At 41.1% G+C, this 26,001-nt stretch overlaps 2 protein-coding genes across 6 annotated transcripts in view; one reads left to right on the top strand and one right to left on the bottom strand.

Moving 5' to 3' along the window:
• lrp1ab (low density lipoprotein receptor-related protein 1Ab) overlaps nucleotides 1-15,448 on the top strand; it is a 119,677-nt gene extending 104,229 nt beyond the window's left edge. Inside the window, exons 63-90 of the mRNA XM_047355206.1 lie at nucleotides 1,022-1,115; nucleotides 1,277-1,393; nucleotides 1,505-1,624; nucleotides 1,702-1,824; nucleotides 1,920-2,045; nucleotides 2,137-2,253; nucleotides 2,845-2,951; nucleotides 3,446-3,578; nucleotides 4,358-4,480; nucleotides 4,589-4,711; nucleotides 4,958-5,095; nucleotides 5,183-5,320; nucleotides 5,464-5,583; nucleotides 5,674-5,957; nucleotides 6,049-6,227; nucleotides 7,206-7,312; nucleotides 7,413-7,532; nucleotides 7,638-7,814; nucleotides 7,901-8,041; nucleotides 8,146-8,319; nucleotides 9,124-9,285; nucleotides 10,450-10,621; nucleotides 10,944-11,045; nucleotides 11,155-11,228; nucleotides 11,316-11,409; nucleotides 11,544-11,582; nucleotides 12,236-12,380; nucleotides 13,720-15,448. Of these exons, the coding sequence (XP_047211162.1) occupies nucleotides 1,022-1,115; nucleotides 1,277-1,393; nucleotides 1,505-1,624; nucleotides 1,702-1,824; nucleotides 1,920-2,045; nucleotides 2,137-2,253; nucleotides 2,845-2,951; nucleotides 3,446-3,578; nucleotides 4,358-4,480; nucleotides 4,589-4,711; nucleotides 4,958-5,095; nucleotides 5,183-5,320; nucleotides 5,464-5,583; nucleotides 5,674-5,957; nucleotides 6,049-6,227; nucleotides 7,206-7,312; nucleotides 7,413-7,532; nucleotides 7,638-7,814; nucleotides 7,901-8,041; nucleotides 8,146-8,319; nucleotides 9,124-9,285; nucleotides 10,450-10,621; nucleotides 10,944-11,045; nucleotides 11,155-11,228; nucleotides 11,316-11,409; nucleotides 11,544-11,582; nucleotides 12,236-12,380; nucleotides 13,720-13,851 (3,681 nt within the window). The 3' untranslated portion in view covers nucleotides 13,852-15,448. The remainder of the gene's footprint in view (nucleotides 1-1,021; nucleotides 1,116-1,276; nucleotides 1,394-1,504; nucleotides 1,625-1,701; nucleotides 1,825-1,919; nucleotides 2,046-2,136; nucleotides 2,254-2,844; nucleotides 2,952-3,445; nucleotides 3,579-4,357; nucleotides 4,481-4,588; nucleotides 4,712-4,957; nucleotides 5,096-5,182; nucleotides 5,321-5,463; nucleotides 5,584-5,673; nucleotides 5,958-6,048; nucleotides 6,228-7,205; nucleotides 7,313-7,412; nucleotides 7,533-7,637; nucleotides 7,815-7,900; nucleotides 8,042-8,145; nucleotides 8,320-9,123; nucleotides 9,286-10,449; nucleotides 10,622-10,943; nucleotides 11,046-11,154; nucleotides 11,229-11,315; nucleotides 11,410-11,543; nucleotides 11,583-12,235; nucleotides 12,381-13,719) is intronic.
• Nucleotides 15,449-17,403: 1,955 nt separating this feature from the next.
• The window catches only part of fmnl3 (formin-like 3), a 43,382-nt gene continuing 34,784 nt past the window's right edge, over nucleotides 17,404-26,001 (bottom strand). For 2 of the 5 annotated variants that reach the window (XM_047373188.1, XM_047373222.1), the window contains 3 exons: nucleotides 25,872-25,995; nucleotides 24,140-24,254; nucleotides 17,404-18,482 (listed from right to left, as the gene is read on the bottom strand). In XM_047373188.1, coding sequence (XP_047229144.1) covers nucleotides 24,163-24,254; nucleotides 25,872-25,995 — 216 coding nt within the window. In that variant the 3' untranslated portion in view covers nucleotides 17,404-18,482; nucleotides 24,140-24,162. Of the gene's footprint in view, nucleotides 18,483-23,607; nucleotides 23,653-24,130; nucleotides 24,255-25,871; nucleotides 25,996-26,001 lie in introns of all 5 variants that reach the window. The other 3 variants (XM_047373196.1, XM_047373212.1, XM_047373204.1) reach the window with 3 other exon arrangements.

Raw genomic sequence — 26,001 nt, 5'->3', positions numbered from 1 at the left:
AATTAACATCAAAACAGAAAGAAAGAAAAAACAGAGCATAAAAAAAGCAATGCCGGACTAAAGGTTCTGTAACTTTTTCAGCTCTTGCATAACGTTTAATTTCATCAGAGTCGGGACAAAGTGAAACAGATGCAACAAAAACATCTCCTCTGAACAGCTCTATTGTTCTTGTGGTTTCAAGCGAGAAGGGATTTTGAGCATGCACGTTGTTCATTGCCACGTCAGCAGTTATAAAAATCTTTGTTTTTCAATCGGACATGAACACATACAAATAAACCAGGGTTGTTAAAGTTTCTCACTAGAAAACTGTGATTGCATATAGACCAGAAGGGCAAGAAAAGCAGGAAAAACTCCTCCATTTTGTAAAATATCCATGTTAGTGTAGATGGTGCCAATGTCTAAGAATGGAACTTTGAAATGGAAAATTTATAGAAACCCTGATGTGTGGAAATGCAGTCATAAACTGGGATTCAATTAAAGATTCAAGGATTAAATCTGGTTTAGAAAATGTGAATGGATTTAAATGGAAACATCACTATTCTGGTTAAAAGTGGTTCAGTTGTTTTGCATGTCAGCAGAATGTAAACGAGTGGTGGTAATATTACCTAAGGTTAAATAGTTTCCTAACAATAAACTCCCTGCATTGCTAAATGTTCTTTAAATGAACAGTGGGACAAAACCTTTATTCGGATGATGTAAGTTTCAGCTCATGCGTAGGAAAAGTACTTTAATTCCTGATTAATGCTTACTTTTTATAAACTATTTTTTAGATTTTTGATTAGGTTTCGTAAAATAAACAGTGACTAGGTTTAATATCGCACGTGTTTTTAAGTTTTATTTATCTCATTCTATGACCTGGTCAGGCTAAGATCAGTTTTTAAGTTCTGGCATATCAAACTTTAGAAATAAAAAATGCCAGACTTACTCATTTTCTTTATCATGACTGCGGGATTGAATCCCCAGGGTTTCTATCATCTATGAGTTCTGTTCTCAGTTTGAACCATTTCTTTACCTGTTCCAGTTTGTGTGTAAGAACGACAAGTGCATTCCTTTCTGGTGGAAATGTGACACTGAGGATGACTGTGGAGACGGATCAGACGAGCCGGCAAACTGTCGTAAGTGTCTGAGAAAGAAGATGAGGATGATTGAGTATCATGTGCATGCTTGTTGCATTGATTTGGATGTAGCTCTGCATTAAAGAGAAGCGGAGGAGATTAAATCTTGAATATACTCATGCCGAGCAGGATGTTGACAAACTGCAACTTGTCTGTGACAGCGGAGTTTAAATGCAGACCGGGACAGTTTCAGTGCGGCACGGGCATCTGCACCAACCCTGCTTATATCTGCGACGGAGATAATGACTGCCAGGACTTCTCCGACGAGGCCAACTGTGGTAGGTCTTTGTTTTTTATTTGCAACTCTAAACGTCTACCAGCTTTATTATGTATTTCTGGGGGGAAAAAACGTCGTTATTGCTCTGTCTGCTTCAAATCTTCATTCCCAGATATTCACGTTTGCCTGCCCAGCCAGTTCAAATGTTCCCACCCAAACCGCTGCATCCCAGGGATCTTCCGCTGTAACGGCCAGGAAAACTGCGGAGAGGGCGAGGATGAGAAGGACTGCCGTAAGTTACTTCTTTTTTACTTGTTGACTCGATTTAAATTGTAAAACTAACAATATTCTTTTTATTTTCCCCAACAGCTGAGGTTACATGTGCTCCCACCCAATTCCAGTGTGCGATGACCAAACGCTGCATACCTCGCCTCTGGGTGTGTGACCGGGACAACGACTGTGCGGATGGATCTGATGAACCGGCCAACTGCAGTAAGTCTCCTGTTTTACCGACCCAATCAGCTTTCTCTGACGTACCTTAATGAATGTCACTAAATGTTGTGCTCAATCTCTCGTCTTTCCTGCAGCTCAGATGACGTGCGGCGTGGATGAGTTCCGATGCAAAGACTCCGGACGCTGCATCCCTGCACGCTGGAAGTGCGACGGAGAGGATGACTGTGGCGATTCCTCTGATGAACCAAAAGAAGAGTGCGGTAGGAACTTTCCGCCCTGCAGGGAAGCTAGAGGTGCAGATGTTTCCAGGTCCTTGTTGTTCACTGCAACATATTTTTGTGAATCGTGCAGCTGAGAGGACGTGTGAACCTTACCAGTTCAGATGCAAGAACAACCGCTGTGTCCCAGGTCGCTGGCAATGTGACTACGACAACGACTGCGGGGACAACTCTGACGAAGAGAAATGCCGTAGGTGTCGCTTTCATCAGCAATACAATGCCTCTGTAGTTTATCCTGTCTACATCTATTAGTTCACCTAATCTGCTACCAGTAACCCGCGTGCATCATCCACCAGTAACAAAGTCATGTTTCTCCTTTTAATGTCTAACGAGTTGATGAGCTTGAATGCAAATTCATTGCATTGACATTTCTAAAGCATCTCACCTCATCTGATATTTGTTTCATTTCATACTGTCCCGTTGGTATGAGCCAGAGGTAAGTTATTCCACCTCCCATATCAGCGCCATGTCTCTGCTGTGTGCTCCATCACTTCCACTTCTCCAACCCCTGTTTTGTTCCACCGACCCTTGAGAGTCTGCAAGCAGAGCTGTAATCCATTTTCCAAAATTTTAGTTGTCCTTTTTTGCCAACATGCATGATTTTTCTTAACAATAAAAATGTATCAACACAGAAATACAAAAGACATCTCCTTGTAGTCTCTCACATCACCTGAAGTGTTGTTTACCCATCTAGGTGTAACAATCTTGTGCTTTGTGCTAAAACCTTGCTCACCTGATCTTCATCGGTATTTGTCAGTGACGCGAGCCTCTCCTTCTTTAGAGCCTCGACAATGTTCAGAGAGCGAGTTCGCCTGCACAAACGGCCGCTGCATCGCCGGAAGATGGAAGTGTGATGGAGATCACGACTGTGCTGATGGATCTGATGAGGTGGGGGCGCCCGACTTACTTTTTGATGCTTAGGTTTCACGTATTTTTGTTGAGGAGCGCCATAAATTAGTTTTTCTTTCAACTGACACAAAATGAAAGGTCAATCTTTTTGTTTGTAGACATTACAATGCAGGCTTGATTTTGTTTAAATAGACCATATGGCATTTAAATCTGTATGTGGAAAAAACATTCTCCTTTAAAAATAAACAAAAAGAAATTATATCTTTACAACCTACCCCCACCCCAAAAAATGTGTACATTGGTTTACAGTTTTCATTTATGAGCTAATATTTTATATGCATAACTTATTTTGTTGGAGAAGAGATGCATCGTCACTTTGTATAAAAGTGTTTTAACCAGTTACTTAAGTGTTTTTTAACCTTTTAAACCAAACTCCGTGAAGGGTGACAGATGTATGCAGCATCCTCCAGCTATGCTATTTGTAACTTCTCACTGTAAAATAACTCTGCTTGTGTGGTGTTTGTCATCTTCAGCATGGCTGTGATCTGAAGTGTGACACTGACCAGTTCCAGTGTAAGAGCGGCCACTGCATCCCGATCCGCTGGAGATGTGACTCTGACCCTGACTGCATGGACGGCAGTGATGAGGAGAACTGCGGCAGCGCTGGTAAGCCTTTCCTTGCAGGAATATATCCTATAACCTGGAAGTATTTATCATTTTAAGCCATTTTTGTTATTTTGCTTCAGAGAAACCAGATGTTCTTGTATTTTTTCTTCTTCGTGGTTCTCCAGAAGATCTAAAGGTCTTTTTAAGTCTAAATAATTCATAAGTTATAGCTAAGTGGCTTAACATGCAACAAACAAACATTCCTCTAAAAAAAACCACCACAATTATACCAAAGCACTGTACAATGTCACAATCACATGAATGCAATAATTGGTAGGATATTAAATCTGAAGAGTCACTCATGCAAATTCTGCATGCCAAATATATACGGGACATGTTGGTTGGACTTTGAATGTCCTCAATAACCACACTTCATGTAGCTTTTAGTGATTTAAATGCTAAAGCTCTCAAAGATTGGTGGGGACATTATGATGAAGAAAATAAAGAAAAAAGTCAGAAAAATGGGCAATATTCAGCAATAGTAACTATATGTTTTGCTGATATCATACAGTTCTACTATGATTATGTACCAGGCCAGATTAAGTGGAAAAAGCTGCCAACATTTGAAGAGAATTTGTAAAAGGCCTTCAAAAAGCCTCAAGAGATGTTGCTCAAAATTGCTTTTAAGATTTAAGGATGTTAGGCTGATTGGGCAATGGATCACTGAGGATTTGTGCACATAAATTGTTTACTTCCTTTATTAGCCTAACTTCAAATCTGGAAAGCCATTAAAAAATTGGACTTGCTCAGCAACTCCACCTTGGTCTTTTATTTCTCAGCTGGACGTCACTGCCCTCAGAATGAGTTCCAGTGCAACAACACTCTGTGCAAGCCACTCGCCTGGAAGTGTGATGGCGAAGATGACTGTGGCGACAACTCTGATGAGAATCCAGAAGAATGCAGTGAGTTCAGCTTTTCAGCACCACACTTCTGAAATGTATCCATCGCCATCATGTGTCCTGACCTGTTTCTTTTGTTCTCGGCTCTGTCTCACCTGTTCTTCTTCTCAGGGAGGTTCCAGTGTCCTCCCACCAGGGTCTTCCGCTGCCTGAATGACCGCGTGTGTCTGCACATGTCGAGGAGGTGCGATGGCGTTAATAACTGTGGGGACAACTCAGACGAACTCAACTGTGGTAAGAAATGGAGTCGTTCAGATTTCTTACAATTACTTGGAAAAGTGTTCATATTCTGCAGAATTTTCCTTCCTCATCACCATTTTTTGCTCCTTTGTCTTCCCTGTTACAACAAATTGACGTTTATAGTTGCAAAGGTTTTAGGGGTATGGAAAACGTTTGCGAGGAAGTGAAGATTAGAGAAAACCTGTACTTCCTCTTCCTCAGCTTGAATTATTACTGACATGTCTGCGATTGCATCTGCAGAGGCCCACCGAGCGCCTCCCACGTGTGAGAAGGATGAGTTCTTGTGCTCCAACGGCAGATGCATCAGCTCCAACCTACGCTGCAACTTCTTCAATGACTGCGAGGACTTTGGATCTGATGAGATCAAGTGCAAAACAGGTTCCTCCTTTCTGATCCGTCATCCAATCTGAGACATCGAACCTCTGAATGCTCCGTCTCATCTTTGACTTGCTTGTTTAATCGCAGACAAAAGGCTGAACGACTGTCGCAGTAACACCACTCAGTGCGGCGATGGAGACGAGGCCCACTGCATCACCAGTGGCACGGATTCCTTCTGCTCCTGCAAACCGGGCTTCCAGAAGATAGGACACCGCACCTGTGGAGGTACACATGAAGAAAGCATTGTGGCATGTTAATAACTCGCTGCAATTATTACAAATTGGATGTTTACACTTTAGACTTAGAAACTGGTTTGCAATATGTTTTTCACTGACATTAATACTTTCCTTTGGCTCTCCATCTCCCAGATAAGAACGAGTGTTTACAGTTTGGAGTTTGCTCCCAGATCTGCAACAACACCAAGGGCTCCTACAAATGCAGCTGCTACAAGTACTTTACCAGGATCAATGACACATGCAAGGCTGACAGTAAGGATGAGACTGTCATTAGTTTTTATCTTTTAAAGCTAATGAACGTTTGAGCATCTTTGCTGTAACGTCTTCCTCCTCTCCTCCAAGGCATGAACAGCAGCCGGCAGATTCTATACATTGCTGATGACAATGAAATCCGCAGTCTGGATCCCGGCATGCCCAACTGGCGCTACGAGCAAATCTTTCAGGGAGACGCCAGTGTGCGAATTGACGCCATGGATTTGCACGTCAAAAGCAACCGCATCTTCTGGACCAACTGGCACACCGGCCGCATCTCCTCATACGAGCTCCCGGAGCAGTCCTCATCCTTGTCTTCCTCCAACTCTCATGGCAACCGGCGACAGAATGAGGGCGGTATCACCAACCTGCAGGTAAAGCTTGGGATCAATTTGGAAATGCGTTACTTTAGAATAAAAGAACCCTCATTGGACAGTTTGTAAAGGTGTTTCTGCTCGCATCCAGATCAGTGAGCTGAAGATGCCCCGTGGTATAGCAGTGGACTGGGTGGCTGGGAACCTGTACTGGACCGACTCTGGTCGAGACGTCATTGAAGTGGCTCAGATGTCAGGGCAGCATTGCAAGACCCTCATCTCTGGCATGATAGATGAGCCTTATGCCATTGTAGTGGACCCACAGAGAAGGTCAGAGAGATGTTTGAATTTATACACTACAGTGCCTTACAAATGTACAGTATTAATACTCTGGACTTTTTTTTTTAACATTTTGTCATGTTATAACAGCAAACTTCAATATGTTATTGAGGTTTTATTTGATAAACATGAAGTAGGCTGAAGTTTCAAAGTAGAAGGAAAATGATGCATTAGATTAGATAATTTATTTGACAAATACAAATCTGAAAAGTGTGGCATGCATTTGTGTTCTGCATCACTATATCAAACTTTTTTCTTTAATAATAACTTTTGGGGGATGTCTCTACCAGCAAAATAGCTGAAGTTCATTCAGATAGAATCAAGAGCATCTGTGAACATCGATTTTACTACAGATTCAAGATTGGATTCTGGTCTGGACTTTGACTAGGCCATTGTAACACATGAATATGTTTTGATCTAAACCTTTCCATTGTAGCTCTTGCTGTATGTTAAAAGTCATTGCCCTGCTGTTTTAGTGTCCTCCACCAACTTTTACCAGCTTGCCACAGCATGATGCTGCCACAGCCATGTTTCACCATGGGGATGGTGTGTTCTGGGTGATGTGCTGTGTTGGTTGTCTGCCACACATAGCGCTTTTCATATAGACAGAATAAACACATTTTAGTTTTATCTGATCAGAGCACCTTTTTCCACATTTTTTGCAGTGCCTTTCTTCTTGCCACTGTAACATAAAAGTCAGATCTTCTGTGTGCATGAGTTACAAGGGTTGCCAGTCCTTCACTTCTCTGCTGTCATCTGAAGGCAGTGGGGTAACAGAGCAAAGGGGACATTTTTACTTGCTGTCATTTTGTTTCCACTCAACATTTTGTTGGTCTGTCAAGTTTCTGGTTATAATCTGACCAAATGTAGGAGAATTGAAATGTGTAGAAATACTTTTGCAAGGCACTGAACATTAAATTTTAGATGCTGTGTTTCTGAGTCTTGTACCTGTGTATTGTGTCTCTTTAGTACCATGTACTGGGCAGACTGGGGAAACCATCCTAAAATCGAGACGGCCGCCATGGACGGCACTCTCAGACAGACTCTCGTTCAAGAAAACATCCAGTGGCCCACAGGTCAGTGCTGTTTGAGCACTGAATCGTTCTTTTAGGTCCAAAATGTTCCAAGCAAATGAAAGCCATTCACATTTTCTTTGTTTTCATTCTGCTGCTGCAGGATTAGCCGTGGACTACTTCAACGAGCGCCTTTACTGGGCTGATGCTAAGCTCTCAGTCATCGGCAGCGTTCGTTTGGACGGCTCCGATCCTGTCATCGCCGCCTCTGGCATCAAAAACAGTTGAGCTTCTTTTCCACCAATCTGTATAAATCCAGAAAACGTAAAGCTGTCACATCAACTCATGGTTTGACTGTTTTTCTCCTTTTTTTTTGTCTTATTTTCAGACCTGCTCCATCCCTTCAGCATAGATATCTTTGAGGACTACATCTACGGAGTCACTTACATGAACAATTTTGTCTTCCGAGTCAACAAGTTTGGCAAAGGCCCGATGGAGAACCTCACTACAGGCATCAACCACGCCACTGACATTGTCCTGTACCACCGTTACAAGCAACCAGACAGTGAGTGGAGAAACATCTTTAAACCATAATTTATGCTTTTAAGGATGCTGAAGTTTCTTACTGAGTATAATTTATCTCTGCACCAGTACCTAACCCGTGTGACAAGAAGAAGTGCGAGTGGCTGTGTCTTCTTAGTCCTAGCGGGCCCGTTTGCACCTGCCCCAACAACTACATCGCTGACAACGGTACATGCGTGGAGAGACCGATCCCCACTTCGTCACCCTTCTGTAAGTATGAGTGTATACATCACTCACTCACACTAAGCTGCACCTCAGCTTGGGGGTGGGGTGGTTTTAATTGCTGCATTATAAATGATGTCGTCCCACCACAGCTCCACCGTCAGAGCCCTGCAGTCTCCAGTGTCTGAACGGAGGTAGCTGCTTCTTCAATGCCCATCAGGTGCAAAAGTGTCGCTGCCAGCCCAGCTACGTGGGAGCGCGATGTGAAGTTAACCAGTGCAGAGACTACTGCAAGAATGGAGGCACTTGCACCTCTTCCCGTACAGGTACAATCATTCTTTGTAAGGGTTTTCAGAGAGGCTAACGTATCTCAAAAAACTTTCAAATTCTCTTAAAAAAAAAAAAAAAACTATTTGTGTCATTGTCTCTAAGGAATACGTTTCTGCTAGTTTTTTAGCCGCCTCTCTTGTACAGCCAGATTTGTCCAGATTTGCCCATGTTTTTTAAAGCAAAATTACTTTTGGATGGACTACAATTGCATTTGGAGCAGGTAGTAATAACATTTTTCATCTTTTGTCAGTTTTATACAGATGTTTAGTGCCCTTTAGCAAACGTTCCATTGCTCAGAAACCAAAATAAAGGTCCGTTATTTCATCTGAAAAAGACATTTACAGCTTAAATTGGTGAATGTGGACCACCAAAGCCTCTGAATGCATTTTCTACTCATAACAAGGATCATATTAGAAGCACTTTGCCACCATCTAGTGGTTGGTGTTACTCCCAGATATGTCTAATTTTACCTAAAGTCGTTTGATTTGTTTGTGCTATGTTGAAATTAACAATCTTTACTTCATTTAGACAAATTGTTTTATAGAATTAAACAAATACATATATTACATTTTCTTGGAGAACATAAAGCAATTATAGCAAAACAGTTGCAGAGAAGGCTTTAAAGAAATTATTTCCCTATATTCCAAACTGTGCTTTATTTGTTGTGCTGGGTGTTAAACTCACCAATGTTTCGTAAAAAATACAAAAATGGGAAGAGACTGACGTTAGTGACTGTAAATGTAGTCTTTTCAGGGAGGGGGTCTTGAAACTCTTGTTTAATAAATGAAATGGTTTTGCAGGTACACCGACTTGTAGATGTCCTAAAGGCTTCACAGGGCCAAACTGCAACCTCCACACTTGTCAGGATTATTGCCTGAATGGAGGCAACTGCTTGGTCAGCATGGGCAACCAGCCAACCTGCAGCTGCAAACCCGACTACCAAGGAGACCAGTGCCAGTACAGTAAGTGGCAGCACTTTCAGATGTTTATTTCAGAGTTTTATATTATAGCTTTGAGGTCATACATGGGACTGGGCAATGGCACATATGGTCTTTATATTGTTTTGATTTGGATATGTAAACTGAAGGCAAAATATAGAATAAACACCCAATAGATTTCGTTCATATTGTGCAGAATATTATCCCTCTCCGTCATTCTGCTCTTTATAGAGTTACACAAGGATAAATAACTGATAGTAGCTGGTTAGTTAGTCGTGCTATCTGCTCAGTCGACTTCTTTCTGGTGGTAGTTTTAAACCAGCGTTACTTTAATAAGAACTAGTTTCCATGCTGTTAATATTTCCAGTGAGCTGAATTTGCCTTTCTTGTAAGTGAAGGAAAAGTGAAGTAGCCTTCTTTCAGCTAGCTGGTCGGCAGTGTGCAGCAACATGTTGAGGAAGGCATCAATCCCCAACTATGTTCTATACAGTCTGAGAAAACCCAGACTTTACAGCAGAGACTGGTCCATAATCTACAGAAAAAAACTACTGTTTAAGCAGTTCAAGGTGAATGTCTGGTACTCAAATGACCAATGTATAGGAACCCTGGTTCGAAATATTCAGTAAAATGGATGGTGTGTCTACTTTAATGAAGGAGGTTTTCAATGACTGATGACACGTCTGACAGCTTCTTGAGGTGTTTTTTTTTTTCTTTCAATTTTGCCATAAAATATTGAAATCCCGACTTCTTGTCACTTTAACAAGGAACAGAGAGAGGTACGCTGAGGCCCTAGGAATAGGAATTAAACAGGGAAGTGGGTACAGCCCAAAAATCCATCTCATACTGTAAATCAAGATAATATCTTAAAAAACTTGGTTAGAGCTTCAAGATATTTTCCTGATTACTTTTGTATCCTCTCTTGAGAGAAGTTTCCTTCCTTCACTCAATGATTCATGACCCCATCAACCCATTAACACTTCCAGGTCCATCACAAAAGTTTCTCACAGTTTCACTGCTCTTGCGTTCAGACATTTTAATTTACCCGCAACGCAAAGCCTGCTGGGATATATAAAGAAAACACTTTAAAAGCTCCAGTCTGTTGAATGTCAAAATTTCACATCAACTAAACTGTTTTAAAGTAGCATTGTGTGGTTATTCTTCACACCATCCCTCTTTTTCTCTCATCAGGTAAATGTGAAGACTTCTGTCAAAACGGCGGAACCTGCTTACAGACCTCCAACGGCACCAAACTGTGTCAGTGCCCCATCCAGTATACGGGGCACCATTGTGAGCTCGACAAGTGTCAATTCTGTGGAGAGGGCAAGTGTTTGACGTTGGCCTCCGGGGAAATTGCCTGCAAGTAAGGATGTCTGTGGAGAAAAGACTACAGAAAATAAATCTGGCCTTTTAGGTGCATCTTAACAAATGAGAATATTATTAAAGTTATTTTATTTCAGTACAAAAGGTTAGACTGGTATATTATACTACAGGATAATAAATGTTAAGCTTGTATTTCTGTTCTTTTTAAATTTCTGAAATAAATTAATGTTTCAGTGATATTCTGATTCTTTGAGATGCACATTTCTTTGTTGAATTTATACATTTTTTAATGTTAGCTATAGACTAAGCTGTTATAGATGGACTGTGAAAAAGATGAACTCTCTCCTCATGTGCCTGTGTAGCTGCACCAATGGTCACACCCAGTCCAGCTGCTACACATGTTTGGACTACTGCGCTCAGGGCCAGTGTTCATTTGACACCCGCACTCTGCTTCCTACATGCAGGTAGGATCTGTACCCTCCCCTCAAAGCCCCGATCACTACCCCCACCCATGACCGCTCCTTCTTCTCTTTTAAACTAACTCCCGTCTTACTCTCTGGTTGTTATTATTAGGTGTCTTTCTGGATGGTCAGGATACAGGTGTGAAGTTGCATCTTCCCCTGTGGATTCTACTGCTGCTGGTGGCAGTAAGTCATGCAGCCCTTGACAAACACTGTGTGCTAATAAAATATGCCCTTTGGTCCTGTTTGCTCAACCTATTTGCTGGCTTACAGGCTCCGCCTCCATTGTGATCCCAATCCTCCTGCTGCTGCTGTTGGCACTGCTGGTTGTTGGGGCCATCTTGTGGTACAAGCGGAGAATGCGTGGGTGAGTGCTGGCTAAAAAAATCACACAACAAAACTCACTTTTTTTAGATTCCAAATTCCATTTTTCATCATTTTCCCTCCAGCTTCTCTTTCTGTGTTACATTCTGATAATCACCTCTATCTCCTGTCTCCCAGGTCTCTGTGCCCAGGCAAATGTCGCACTCAGTGCTTGCGGTAACTCGATAGAGTTAAATAATTCACCCACAGCCCCTACCCCACTTTCCTTCTTATTCTTCTTCTCGTATACAGTCATAGTGGCTATGCTTTTTTGTCTGTTTTTATTTATCTATTCTTTCAGTCAGTTTGTCTTTGCTTGCTATTACCTGTTTGCCTACCCACCCCCCTTGGAGATTCCCTGCAGCAGCACGGGGAACTTTGTACTTACCTGAAGTTAAACTTTTACACCTTTCCAACATCTCCATATCGCTTGATGTTGTGTTTAAATGTGTAAATGTTAGGCTCTCACGAAGTGCTGGCAAGGAAATATTCAGTTGTGAATTTGTAAAAAAAAGAAAATTGTTCACAAGCCTGCCCAAGAGCCAAATATTTGCAACGTAAAGCATTCTGTGCAGTAGACATGCTGCTGTATATATGATCGTTTTAATCAAATGGCCTTTTTTTAATTAAATAAAAAGGCTCATTTGACCTAAAATTGTTGTCTCGGTTGTGTGAACGGTGTATAGATGGATGTTACGTCAGTACCTGGTTTCATTTATTAAATTTGTATCCCTTTTGACTTTGTTTGATTGATGGTTCCTCCCAAAGAGCAGCAAATTTTATTCTTTTAAATAAAGATGATTCATGAATGTATTTCTGATTCTGTGCAGTGCAAAGGGCTTCCAGCACCACCGAATGACGAATGGAGCCATGAATGTTGAGATCGGGAACCCGGCCTATAAGATCTATGAAGGAGATCCTGATGATGACGCCGGGGAGCTGCTAGATTCAGACTTCACTTTGGACCCAGATAAGGTAACACTATGAAAAGCCAAGTAGTGTAAAGCATCCATTTATCTACATTACATGTTTTTTTGTTTTTGTATCCATGTTTTCCAATCAGTTTCTGCTGTGAAAAGTAGCTTTAAGCAGCCTCTCACAGGGTTTCTGCAGCATCTCAAACAGCCATAAATCAAAATAATCCCAAAATTCAGTTTCTCTGAATATTATAATACTGCATAAGATTAAAAAAACAATATTTTAATCCATCCGTCCATGCAGCGTGGCATGGAGGCGATCAGCCTGTAGCTCTTCTCAGGTGTTGAAGAAGCCCAGGTTGCTTTACTAGCGGCTTTCAGGTTATCTGCATTGTTGGTCTGGTGTCTCTCATGTTCCTCTGGAAAACACTGTATAGATTCTTTGTGAGGTTCAGGTCAAGGGGGTTTGTGGACTAAATAAGCACAGTGATCCCATGGTCATTTAACAAGGTTTTAGTACCAACATCTGCAGAAAACATGCCTCCCCAGGCTCAGGGATCTTGATTTCCAAATAAAATGAAAAATGTACTTCAGCTGAAAAGTGGCCTTTCAATCACTGAGCAACAGGGCAATCATTGTTCTCCTCTGCTGTTGTTTCTGGTTCAGGAGAGGCCTAACAGAAGGAATGAAACAGTTGTAGCCCATGTCCTGGATACATCTGTCTGTGGCTCTTGCAGGACCGACTCCAGCTGCAGTCCATTTCCTTGTGAATCTTTCTTAAACTCTCCAAATGAATTTGTTTCATAATACTATCTAGCCTTGGGTTATCCCTGTTTTTATGTACTTTTTTCCACCACATTTTTTCCTTCCACTCAGCTTTCCATTATAATATAATTGGATACAACACTGTGAACAGCCAGCTTCTTTAGACACCCGTATATTCTGTCAAGGACTGTCTGCTTGACAAATGTCAAGTCTTCTTTGTGCTTGTGTGGCTCATAACATAAAACTTCTGCATTCAAAAGCATTCTTGATTGGTCTTATTTATTCTCCAAGACTTCAGAGAAACTGAACTTTGGGATTAAAATTAAGAGAAATTAAAGTGAAAAAACATTACTCCGAGTACTGAATCGACTCTTTTTTGCATCGAGTTACTAAAAAGAAACAACATTCTAATTCTTTGCAATGCATCTGCAGTCAGATATCAAAGCTGAAACACAACTGAAATTTACCAAGTTATATTTAACATAATTAGGATTTACTATAAGTGAAATTATCAAATTAAGATTAGATTTGACATTTACAAAGGTCTTAAAGTTCTGAATTACCCTCACTGAAACTTGCCTACTTTGTCATATAACAAGTTGAACAACCTTGTAATCTTGTGTTCCCGGCAGCCCACCAACTTCACCAACCCCGTGTACGCCACCCTGTACATGGGCGCCCACAACAGCCGCAACTCTCTGGCCAGCACGGATGAAAAGAAGGAGCTTCTATCCCAGGGCGACGACGACGACCCGCTGGCGTAGAGCTCGGCTTGGATTGAACTCTGCTGACGTCGTCCGACTCAGAGCTGAGTCAACAAGCTCCCTCTCTCTCTATCTCCCTCTCATCATATGCCTTTACCAGCTGAAAAGAAAAGCAACAAAAGGAGAAAAAGAAACGCAAGAACTCTGTACAAAATGTATAAAAATGAAGGACTACTTTTTTAAGTGATTGCAGTATTATATTTTGTTCTTTGACATAAAAAAAAACAGTGGGGGAAAACAAACCATTTTTTTTGACATTTTATCAGTTCTGTTTAATTTTGCCCACTTCCTCTTTACATATAGCCACTACCTCTGTGCAAATGTAAATGATGGAGAGAAACACAGCTGTGGAGCAGATTTTTTTAACATTTTTGTATGAATTGTATGGGGTGGGGCAGGGGTGGGGAAGTATTCATCCATCCTGGAGGAAGAAATTGCCAAGTCTTTAGTTGCTTGGGAGAGTAATGTCAGTGCTCACCATGAATGCTTCCTGGATGCTTTCCACTTTACATGTGCATGTTTAGTTTGCTGCCGGAAGGAGACTGACAGAGGAATGCACACAGCAGCTACATTCAAGTGATTGTCTTTTACCTCCTTGCACAGACTAAAGTTATATAGAAATCTATATTTCCATATAAAAATATATATATATGAATCTATTAACAAAGTGTCTTGAAAATATTACCCAGGAAATACAAACAAACCGTAACAAATAGCAGTCTGTACTTTTTAACATTAGTTTTTATTCTTTTAAGTCCTTGTGTAATCTTCGTCAGCAGCAATGAGAGTTAATGAGGATGATTGTAAGTCCACCTTCCTGGATTTAAAAAAAATAATAATCCAGGAATGGATATCCGTGGCCTTGCTTTTTTTTCTGCAGGAGACACTGAGGAGCGATGGGAGCTCTGACACTGCTCCACATCGTTTGTTTTAGCCGTTTAAAAAAAAAAAAGGGCAAAATTGTCTGAATTCACTGAAAATCAGCAGAGGTTGCTTTTAGCTTTCCATTCCTTGTCTTTTGATTGTAGACTGTCAGGAAAGGCCAGGGAGACCGATTGATGGTACGACACGTGAGGTTGAACTTCTCTCTCTCATTTTTAGTTTATAACTATGTAGTTTAGGTAAATGCTCATCACTGAATCCATTCCAAATAGCGAGACTGATCTGCTTCCTGATGAGTGTATATTTTTTATTTGAATTGTTTTGCTGCTAACAGTGTTGCACACTGTGCTGCTTTTTAAAACCACCAGCCATTCCTGCCATATCACACAGCATGGTGCTCACACTTACTGAGGAACGTCTGGCTTTACCCTTCACTTGTTAACAGTATTCATCACCTTTTTTAAGTATAATGATCTTGTTCACATGACTGGTGTAAATTAGAACAATCATTTGGTTGGAGGATTTCTTTTGGTAGCAAAAATCCCACGGGTCTGTGGATCTGATTGTTTTGTTATAATTTGATTTCTTTTTGATATAAGAAATTAAATGGATTTTTCTAGTAGAAATGTACAACGGCCCTGTCTGTCATTTGGAGAGAAAAGGAGGAGAGGAAACTTGGTTGATCCTAAAAAATAAAACAAGATTGTAGAAATTGCTTGTTTGAATGTTGCTTGGTCAAAGAAATTGTCCCAAATACTTTTTCCATACTTTTCATAACCCGGACTTTGATAAAGCTTTTATTCAACATGTTTATTAAACAGGAAGCCTCATCTTTCAGCCACTTGATGATCCTATAAGTCATTTCCTCTACAAAGCACATTTCTTGGTTTAATTTTTTTTATTTACATTAATAAAAACCTCTTTCATGTAAAGAATAGTGTCTTATACTATTTTTAGCCAAAGTATGTAGTGTGAGGACAAATCCTTTACAATGACTTAAAAAGATCCCCAAATACAGGTCCATGTCAATAAATTAGAATATCACGAAAGCTTTAATTTCAGTGTTTAAACTCACTATACTGATTTATTACACACAGGCTAATATATTTCCTGCATTTATTTATTTTATTTTTTATTATGGCTTACAGGTAATTAAATCCCCAAATTCTGTTTCTTGGAAAATATGAACCATACGACCAATTAAAAAGGATTTTTATAAAATAGAGAAATATGTTCTACACAGTCATAGGAAGAACTGCTAATCTGACTGTTGTCCAGAAGACCGTCATCGACGCCTTCCACATAATGTAAGTCACAATATGGCATCGCTAAAGATGCTAGCTGTGTCCCAGCATATTAATGAAAAGTTTAGTGGAAGAAAAAGCTGCTGCCTTCAAGGGGATTCTGAAGCAAAGCTCACTGAAGGGTTTGGGAGACTGTAGGTGGAGTCGGTGCTTCAAGAGACACCACACAGATTTCCAGGGGATGGGTTACATACAGGGGTTGGACAATGAAACTGAAACACCTGTCATTTTAGTGTGGGAGGTTTCAAGGCTAAATTGGACCAGCCTGGTAGCCAGTCTTCATTGATTGCACATTGCACCAGTAAGAGCAGAGTGTGAAGGTTCAATTATCAGGGTAAGAGCACAGTTTTGCTCAAAATATTGAAATGCACACAACATTATGGGTGACATACCAGAGTTCAAAAGAGGACAAATTGTTGGTGCACGTCTTGCTGGCGCATCTGTGACCAAGACAGCAAGTCTTTGTGATGTATCAAGAGCCACGATATCCAGGGTAATGTCAGCATACCACCAAGAAGGACGAACCACATCCAACAGGATTAACTGTGGACGCAAGAGGAAGCTGTCTGAAAGGGATGTTCGGGTGCTAACCCGGATTGTATCCAAAAAACATAAAACCACAGCTGCCCAAATCACGGCAGAATTAAATGTGCACCTAAACTCTCCTGTTTCCACCAGAACTGTCCGTCGGGAGCTCCACAGGGTCAATATACACGGCCGGGCTGCTATAACCAAACCTTTGGTCACTCATGCCAATGCCAAACATCGGTTTCAATGGTGCAAGGAGCGCAAATCTTGGGCTGTGGACAATGTGAAACATGTATTGTTCTCTGATGAGTCCACCTTTACTGTTTTCCCCACATCCAGGAGAGTTACGGTGTGGAGAAGCCCCAAAGAAGCGTACCACCCAGACTGTTGCATGCCCAGAGTGAAGCATGGGGGTGGATCAGTGATGGTTTGGGCTGCCATATCATGGCATTCCCTTGGCCCAATACTTGTGCTAGATGGGCGCGTCACTGCCAAGGACTACCAAACCATTCTTGAGGACCATGTGCATCCAATGGTTCAAACATTGTATCCTGAAGGCGGTGCCGTGTATCAGGATGACAATGCACCAATACACACAGCAAGACTGGTGAAAGATTGGTTTGATGAACATGAAAGTGAAGTTGAACATCTCCCATGGCCTGCACAGTCACCAGATCTAAATATTATTGAGCCACTTTGGGGTGTTTTGGAGGAGCGAGTCAGGAAACGTTTTCCTCCACCAGTATCACGTAGTGATACCAGTGAATCTAACAGAAATAAACACTTGAAATATATCATTCTGTGTGCAATCAACATTGAAATAATCTATATAGTGGTCATATTCTGATTTATTGAGATGCACCTTATGGCAGATATCTTCCACATCATGTGTACATTTGGAGACCTCCTGATAGATATGTCACTTTCAAAATGTCACTCAAAGTGTGACAGGAAGTGTTGTCAAGATACATGCAATAACATTCAATTATTTTTCTTTTTACAACTGCTTGGATAAGGCCCCCCAAGCATAAATTATTTCAGATCATCTTACTTGAGAGGTAAATACTAGAAGTTACCTTCTAGGTGTTCTGTGCTGAGAAAGCCGATTTTCAGCTTGCATATTGTCAGTATTATAAGGCTGCAGGTAATAGCACAAGGATGTAAAAAAAAAAAAAAGGTACAATCTTCAACATAACAAATAATGGCTGACTTACAATAACACTGTTTACACAAAAGGCACTTCTTAAGAAATATATGATTTGAGACATTTTGGTTTGACTAGATTCATCTAGAACCAGGAAAAATATTCCTCTAGAATACAATCTACATAAACATGCCTCAGTATCAAGTCTTGATTGAATGTGTAAAGAAGACTCGGCAAAACTCTAATAAATAGTCCACTAGAGTCTGATTTTGACATGTGGTTTTGGAGGATTGTTCCGCAAACGTCTTTGAGGCAGATGGTGAGGGTTGGCAACGTTTTTGGACCGCCTCCCAGTCTCAGTCCTGCCGCAACTGCACTCACGTAAGTAAAAAGGTTCGCCAGACGAACAGTAGACTGGTCTCACCTGCACCGAAGTCGCCTTCCAACTGGGCTAGCTCTCAGCGCCAGCACAGCAGGGAGAGTGAAAGAAGAAGCATCCTCATTGTGCTTTGTTAATGATGCCTGTTCGCTGAAAGTGGCTGTTAAGGAGGACCTCCATAAATAAATAAATTATTCATCCAAAACAAGAGCTCTGCCCTGTTCCTCCCTTTGCAGTCTTTTTTGTGATATGCAACCTCAGGGCTGAGAGGGACCACAGAGAGAAGTGTTATAAAAGGAAAGGGGGAGTATAAGTGGCACGTAAGTGATTTAGGGTCTCTTCCAACCGCTCCGAATCAAGGCGTCAGCACGCAGGAAGGGCTGGTTTCGAAGATCTGTGAGTAGGCGAGGAAAGAGGGATGAGAGACAGGGAGGAGACGCACAGGTTAGACGACTAGGAGGTCAATCTTAAAAGGTTGCTTCTGTGTTTTCTAAGCAACAAATGCAAAATGACAAACTCAGTTTCCATTTTATTAAATCAACCTCAGGAGCAGTTGTGTTGCTATTTGGTCCAATTCAGCTGAGTAAAAAGAAAACCAAAAAACTTTTTTGTACCATCCAGCATGAAAGAACCTTGTCCTCCATAATTATCACAAAGATAAACTCTTACCTTCATTAATGGAGAATTACTGTCAGCTGCATTCATTTTGGTCAGGTGTTTTTAATAAAATGGCAGCTGAGTCTTTGAATCAAAGTACATAGACTGTGCCTTCCAAAGTATTCCTACCCTTTCTTTTGAGTTAAAACTAGTAAACCTTATGTATTGTACTGGAAAATGAAAATAAATCAAGTGGAATGAAATGACACATGTTTTTCATAAATGTTTCCATCCCCACAGCATGATGCTGCCACCACCATCTTTCCCAGTTGGTGAACCTACACTCCAGTCTCAAGTGATTTGCAGCCTCTAAGATTTTTGTCTAAGATTGCTCTGTATTTAGCTCCATCCATCTTCCCAAGATCTCTGTCACTGTTGAACAAAAGCATCCCCGCATGATGATGTTGCCACCACCAGGCCCAATTTGTGGGGGGCACAACCCATATGTCTATTTTTGACAGTTTCTGAGATGTACATCTCTGAAACTTTCCTCAAATTACCCTGAGCCCCTTGGCTGCTTCTCTGACTGGTGGTGTCCTCGCCTCAACTGTTACTTTAGGTGGTCGACAATGACTTGGTAGGTCTGCAGTTGGGTCATTTTCAGATGATCAAATGAACTTTACCACTGACCTGTCTTTTGTGTTCTATGGTCTACATGATGCTGTTTGTTCACCAATGTTCTCTAATAAACATCTGAGGCCTTCACCAATGTTGTAGTCCGTTGACCGAGACCAAGTCCAAGACTAATCCAACATGATACCTTTTAATAAGACCATTGCAGTAATCATAATAATGTATTTGTTGCTGGAAACGTTTAAACAAAATATTCCTGTGACAGCTTATTAGCAAGTTAAACCTTTAACAGAGCTACGGACTCACTGGTTCACCTAGCCATTTCAGTTTTCTGTGACAAGATTCAGATGAACCAAAACTTGCATGTAAGCAGACCCGCAGCTACATATCGCCGGTCTACTAAAATCTGACAAGAGGGTAACAAGTTAAACAGGCAAACCAGACAACTCTGAAAAGAGCATACATCCAACTGAACATGAACTCCCTCAGCAATACAACTCCAATTCAAATAAAGTGGGGACATTATGTAAAACACATTTAAACAGAATACAATGATTTGCAAATCCTGTTCAAGCTAGATGCAACTGAATACACTACAAAGACAAGATATTTAATGGGGTTTTTTTTGTGCAAATACAGGCCCTTCTCAAAATATTAGCATATTGTGATAAAGTTCATTATTTTCCATAATGTCATGATGAAAATTTAACATTCATATATTTTAGATTCATTGAAATATATGAATAACTGAAATATTTCAGGTCTTTCATTGTCTTAATACGGATGATTTTGGCATACAGCTCATGAAAACCCAAAATTCCTATCTCATAAAATTAGCATATCATTAAAAGGGTCTCTAAACGAGCTATGAACCTAATCATCTGAATCAACGAGTTAACTCTAAACACCTGCAAAAGATTCCTGAGGCCTTTAAAACTCCCAGCCTGGTTCATCACTCAAAACCCCAATCATGGGTAAGACTACCGACCTGACTGCTGTCCAGAAGGCCACTATTGACACCCTCAAGCAAGAGGGTAAGACACAGAAAGAAATTTCTGAACGAATAGGCTGTTCCCAGAGTGCTGTATCAAGGCACCTCAGTGGGAAGTCTGTGGGAAGGAAAAAGTGTGGCAGAAAACGCTGCACAACGAGAAGAGGTGACCGGACCCTGAGGAAGATTGTGGAGAAGGGCCGATTCCAGACCTTGGGGGACCTGTGGAAGCAGTGGACTGAGTCTGGAGTAGAAACATCCAGAGCCACCGTGCACAGGCGTGTGCAGGAAATGGGCTACAGGTGCCGCATTCCCCAGGTCAAGCCACTTTTGAACCAGAAACAGCGGCAGAAGCGCCTGACCTGGGCTACAGAGAAGCAGCACTGGACTGTTGCTCAGTGGTCCAAAGTATTTATAGCTAGCTATCAGGAGATTTTGGAGCACTTCATGCTTCCATCTGCTGAAAAGCTTTATGGAGATGAAGATTTCATTTTTCAGCACGACCTGGCACCTGCTCACAGTGCCAAAACCACTGGTAAATGGTTTACTGACCATGGTATCACTGTGCTCAATTGGCCCGCCAACTCTCCTGACCTGAACCCCATAGAGAATCTGTGGGATATTGTGAAGAGAACGTTGAGAGACTCAAGACCCAACACTCTGGATGAGCTAAAGGCCGCTATCGAAGCATCCTGGGCCTCCATAAGACCTCAGCAGTGCCACAGGCTGATTGCCTCCATGCCACGCCGCATTGAAGCAGTCATTTCTGCAAAAGGATTCCCGACCAAGTATTGAGTGCATAACTGTACATGATTATTTGAAGGTTGACGTTTTTTGTATTAAAAACACTTTTCTTTTTTTGGTCGGATGAAATATGCTAATTTTGTGAGATAGGAATTTTGGGTTTTCATGAGCTGTATGCCAAAATCATCCGTATTAAGACAATAAAAGACCTGGAATATTTCAGTTAGTGTGCAATGAATCTAAAATATATGAATGTTAAATTTTCATCATGACATTATGGAAAATAATGAACTTTATCACAATATGCTAATATTTTGAGAAGGACCTGTATTCTCTCATTTTGAATTTGATGCTTGCATCACATTCCAAAAAAGCTGGGACAGAGGCAGCAAAAGACTGGGAAAGTTGAGAAATGCTCAGAAAACACCTGTTTGAAACATTCATCAGGTGAACGGATTAATTGGAAACAGTTGAGTGTCATGATTGGGTTTAAAAGGAGCATCCCAGAAAGGCTCAGTCATTCACAAGCAATGGTGGGTCGAGGTTCACCACTTCATGAACAGCTGCATGAACAAATAGTCCAACAGTTTAAGAACGCTTCTCAACATACAATTGCAAGGAATTTAGGGATTTCATGATCTACAGTCCATAATTTCATCTAAAGATTCAGAGAAAAGTTTGTTGTGGTCTGATGAATCCACTTTTCAAATTGTTTTTGGAAATCATGGCCGTTGTCTCCTCTGGGCCAAAGAGGAAAAGGACTATCTTGATCGTTATCAGCGCAAATTCAAAAGAAAGCATCTTTGACAGTATGAGGGGGTGTTAGTGCCCATGGTGTGTGTAACCTGCACATCTGTGAAGGCACCATTAAGGCTGAAGGGTTATGGAGGAACATCTGCTGCCATCCAAGCAACATCTTTTTCAGGAACATCCCTGCACGTGTTCAAACTGTGTGGCTTTGTTGTAAAAGAGTGCAGGTACTAGACTAACCTGCCTGCAGTCCAGACCCGTCTCGCACTGAAAATGTGTGCCGCATTATGCAGCACAAAATAGGGCAACGGAAACCCTGGACTGTTGAGCAACTAAAGTTGTACATCAAGCAAGAATGTGAAAGAACTCCACCTGCAAAGCTTCAACATTTAGTGTCCTCAGTTCCCAAACGCTTATTGAGTGTTAAAAGGAAAGGTGATGTAACACAGGGGTAAACATGCCCCTGTCCCAGCTTTTTTGAAAGGTGTTGCAAGCATCAAATTTGCAAAAAGCCAATAAAGTTTATTAATTTGAACATTAAATATCTTGTCTTTGTCATGTATTAAATTGCATATAGGTGGAACAGAATTTGCAAATCATTGTGTTCAGTTTTTTTTTTTTTTTTATGTTTTTCACAATGTCCTAACAAGTGGAGGTCTTAACTCACTCTTCTTACTTTCTGCATGTTGTACAAACAGAAAAACATCCAGAAAATGTTTCTCATCTACGGTGCTCAAGGGCAAAGGTGGCAGTGTTGAAATTTCCAAAGTAAAAAACTACTGGTTCGATTAAGTAAAAAGGGATGTTGCAGCTGGGGTCTTGACTGGCCTTATAGAAAAATCCTAGAGTCCAACATGTCCAAGACAAGACCAAGACTTGTAAAATGTGGTTTGAAGATCAGTCTCAAGTACCACAATGCTAGCCTTCAGAAAACAGTCGCATTAATAACTAGATCAAACTACATGCAGGTGGACTCCATTTACTTCAGTCACCTCTGAAAGCAATAGGGTTCACTAGTGTTGTTTATAGGGTATCAGGGTAAACGGGGGCTGAATACAAAGGCACGCCACACTTTGTGGTTGTTATATGGCAAAATGTAGAGACGTTCAAAGGGTATGAATACTTATGTGAGGCACAGTAACCAAATGAGAGCATGAACAATCCAAAATTTAACAGCAGATAAGAGATTCCCAAAACCTTGTATTTCATCTACATGAAAAAGAGAAATCCAAGGCTTTGGGGATGCAGATATAGCAACACTTTAACACCAACAATGCACCGCATACATTACAGTGATCAACAAGCTCTTTAGTTAGTCAACTAACTTAAAAAAACAGCATTTAGGCCAATAGTCATTTTAAACTAAGACTGTATTATTAAATTATTGTGTATTTTTACTTCCTTGAGCCTGCTGACCAAAACAGCTGTTGAGCACGCTGCAGATGACAGTTAGCAGAGACAAACATGGTAACACCAGACAACATGCAACACATTTTTTAGAAAGGGGTCGGGATGATCTTTAGGGGACATTTAAACTGAAAATGACACAGTAACTTCCCCTCTGATGGGGGGGGAGTCAGATTTTAAAGGTCACCTGAAAGATAAGGCATATTATTTCATGTTTACATACCATTACCTGGCTTCAGCAATAGCTGTCATTTTTATCCCTGTGGTACAATTTATTTTAGCGCTGCAAAGCTGTTTTTGTCTGAAGCACTAGCTGAAGCAGCTGACATCACTTGTAGCAGCACACAGGAGCCTGAGGGCCAAGCAGGCCAGATTTCAGCCAGGCTACCTTCCTTACCCGCTCTCTAGGAGTGGGAAATACTGTCATTAATCTTCTTTTCAGCTGGAAGGGGGGTGGAATAAACAGTGGCGGTTGAAAAGGGGGGAAAAAAAGTCATACGTTAGCCAGAAAACCAAACACCAAACAAGTTAGTCTCACTGGATAAAACCGGCGTTTTAGCCAAACCTCTTTGTTCTATTCAGGTTTACTTAAAAGAGCTGTACAGAGTAATCTGTGCCATGCATGTTGTATAAATGCTCATTTGCATTACTGACTGCGATGTGAGTGAGTCAACATGTTTTTAATTTATACAGACATAAAAAACAAAAACGTGTCGACATTTTCTGCAGCTGCTTTTTCTCAAAATCCAGGCCAAGAGGTTTGGCTGCTTCCTATCACCAAATGCATGATAGAAGCCACCTCAAAGAAAAAAAAAACAAAACTGAAGGAAGGCGGCCCAAGTTAGTTAACAAGGTTGTTGTAGGTGGGGGACAGGGATCATGCTGCATGCAGTGGGGTTAGGAGTCATACGGGGAGACACCTGGACAACCTTGGCATTAGAGAGAGGGAGGGCTAGCAGTTGGCGTCGTCGCAGAGGTTGGCTTCACAGAAGAACCGTGAGCCGCGTTTAGCAGTGCGGGCGGTGAAGGGCACGCTCTTCAGTACTGGGGGAGGAGAGGTGTGGGCAGGAAGAGAAAAACATGTCACACCCGAGACACCAACAGTGCTTTTACCCTGAGGAACAAAACTCACTTCATATCATAAAAATATGGAAAAACTGCTGCGTTTAGAAAAGCCTTCAAATCTATTGGGGGAAATTGACATAAAAATCTCCAATATTAGTTGGGTTAGGACACACTAAGCATGTCCTTAAAAAGTGCTCAGTAAGCATGGGCCGGTTTGAAATCCCAGTGAGTTAACATTAAAAATGATACCACACCATATAAAATATCATAGTATTGAAATTCAAAGTTTAAACAAAAATGTGTACCATGAATCAACTGCTTTTATTTCAATCTGAAAAGCAACAACTGTTCCTAATGCTGCTATAATATCACACATTGTTTATTAAAGCTTAAATATAACAACTAGAATATTTTTGACTGTTCCATTTTTTGGGTCTCAAAATATTTCTGGTGAAATTACTCTTTGTTGTAGGCAAAACGAGGCTTTTCTGACTGAAACCGATTTCTGTTTTTCATTTTTTAAGGTCTTACCTGCCAACTACAATACATAGAAAAATGTCAATGTGCTGCAGACATCTTTGATATGGGTAATAGTTTTAAATCTAGCAAAATTATGTTATTACAAGGTTATTACCTTTTTTGCATCACAGCATATGTCCCTAACTTTTTTCAGACTTATATTAAACTAAATAAAAGTGCATCAAAATATATCTTGTTGGTTGAGGTGTTTGAGGACAGAAAAAAGTCTTAGTTTTAATTCATTTACTGAATAGAAAAAGAAATCGGATTTTTGACCTGCTGATCACCAATCAGGGCCAATCAAGGTAAATTTGGCTAATTACAATCCCTGGCCAAATCACTGGTGCCTCTTTAAGGAAAGGTGACGCTGCCTTCTTTCAGCCAGCTGACCACCAGTGCACAGGAACAAGAGTGAGGTAGGGGCATAACCTAGTTACTCTAAGCTCTTTTAATGAAATGCTAGAGAAGCATAAAGTGATAGGAACAGTGTGCTGGAACATTTTAGTGGTTTTTAAACCTATTTTAAACTTTTAAAACCTTACTATACATTGATTCCCAGTAACCGGCCCACGCCCACTGCCCATTGATTAAAAGCTGTTATTATTAACATCCTAAAAGTTAATGTTGATGCAACATTTATATTATTTACATTTTATAGCACTATTATGGATTATAATGAAAACATGACTGAGCATACACTGATGATGCAGATGCAGCTGTTTTAAAGACTCAGAACCATGTCTGTGTGTATGTCAGAAGAACAGTTGCAGAAACCGCTTTGAAAATCCCACTGATTTGTGTCTTAATTTCTTGTATAACCGGAACCAAGCTACTTTTCTGACGGTAAAAACTCTACTGCTGTAAATTTCACAGTTGGCTGGACGGCACGTTGTGAAGCAGGCAGTAACTGCTGCTATGTGCTGCTGTGCTCCAGATGTGCTGGTGTCTGCAATATGTAGCACAAGGTGCACTTCAAAGGAGCTGAGCAGTCAATGACTACAGTCATCCTCAGCCTGGGAGTACTGGGGCGGCTGCTGACGCCCACATGGGGCCCTTTAATGGTTCTCTCTGGCCCACCTGTGATGATGTCCTCGATGGTGCCGTCCTTGCCCTCATACACCGGTCGATGGTCTTTGGCTTGCCGCTTTCGCAGCTCTGCGATCAGCTCCTGCTGCTGATGCCTCTTCTTTTGTGCCTGGACCTGCGT

The sequence above is a fragment of the Girardinichthys multiradiatus genome, chromosome 1 (genome assembly GCF_021462225.1).
Source record: "Girardinichthys multiradiatus isolate DD_20200921_A chromosome 1, DD_fGirMul_XY1, whole genome shotgun sequence".
In the NCBI taxonomy this organism is placed as follows: Eukaryota; Metazoa; Chordata; class Actinopteri; order Cyprinodontiformes; family Goodeidae; genus Girardinichthys; species Girardinichthys multiradiatus.
This window is presented reverse-complemented; position numbering and strand designations above follow the sequence as displayed.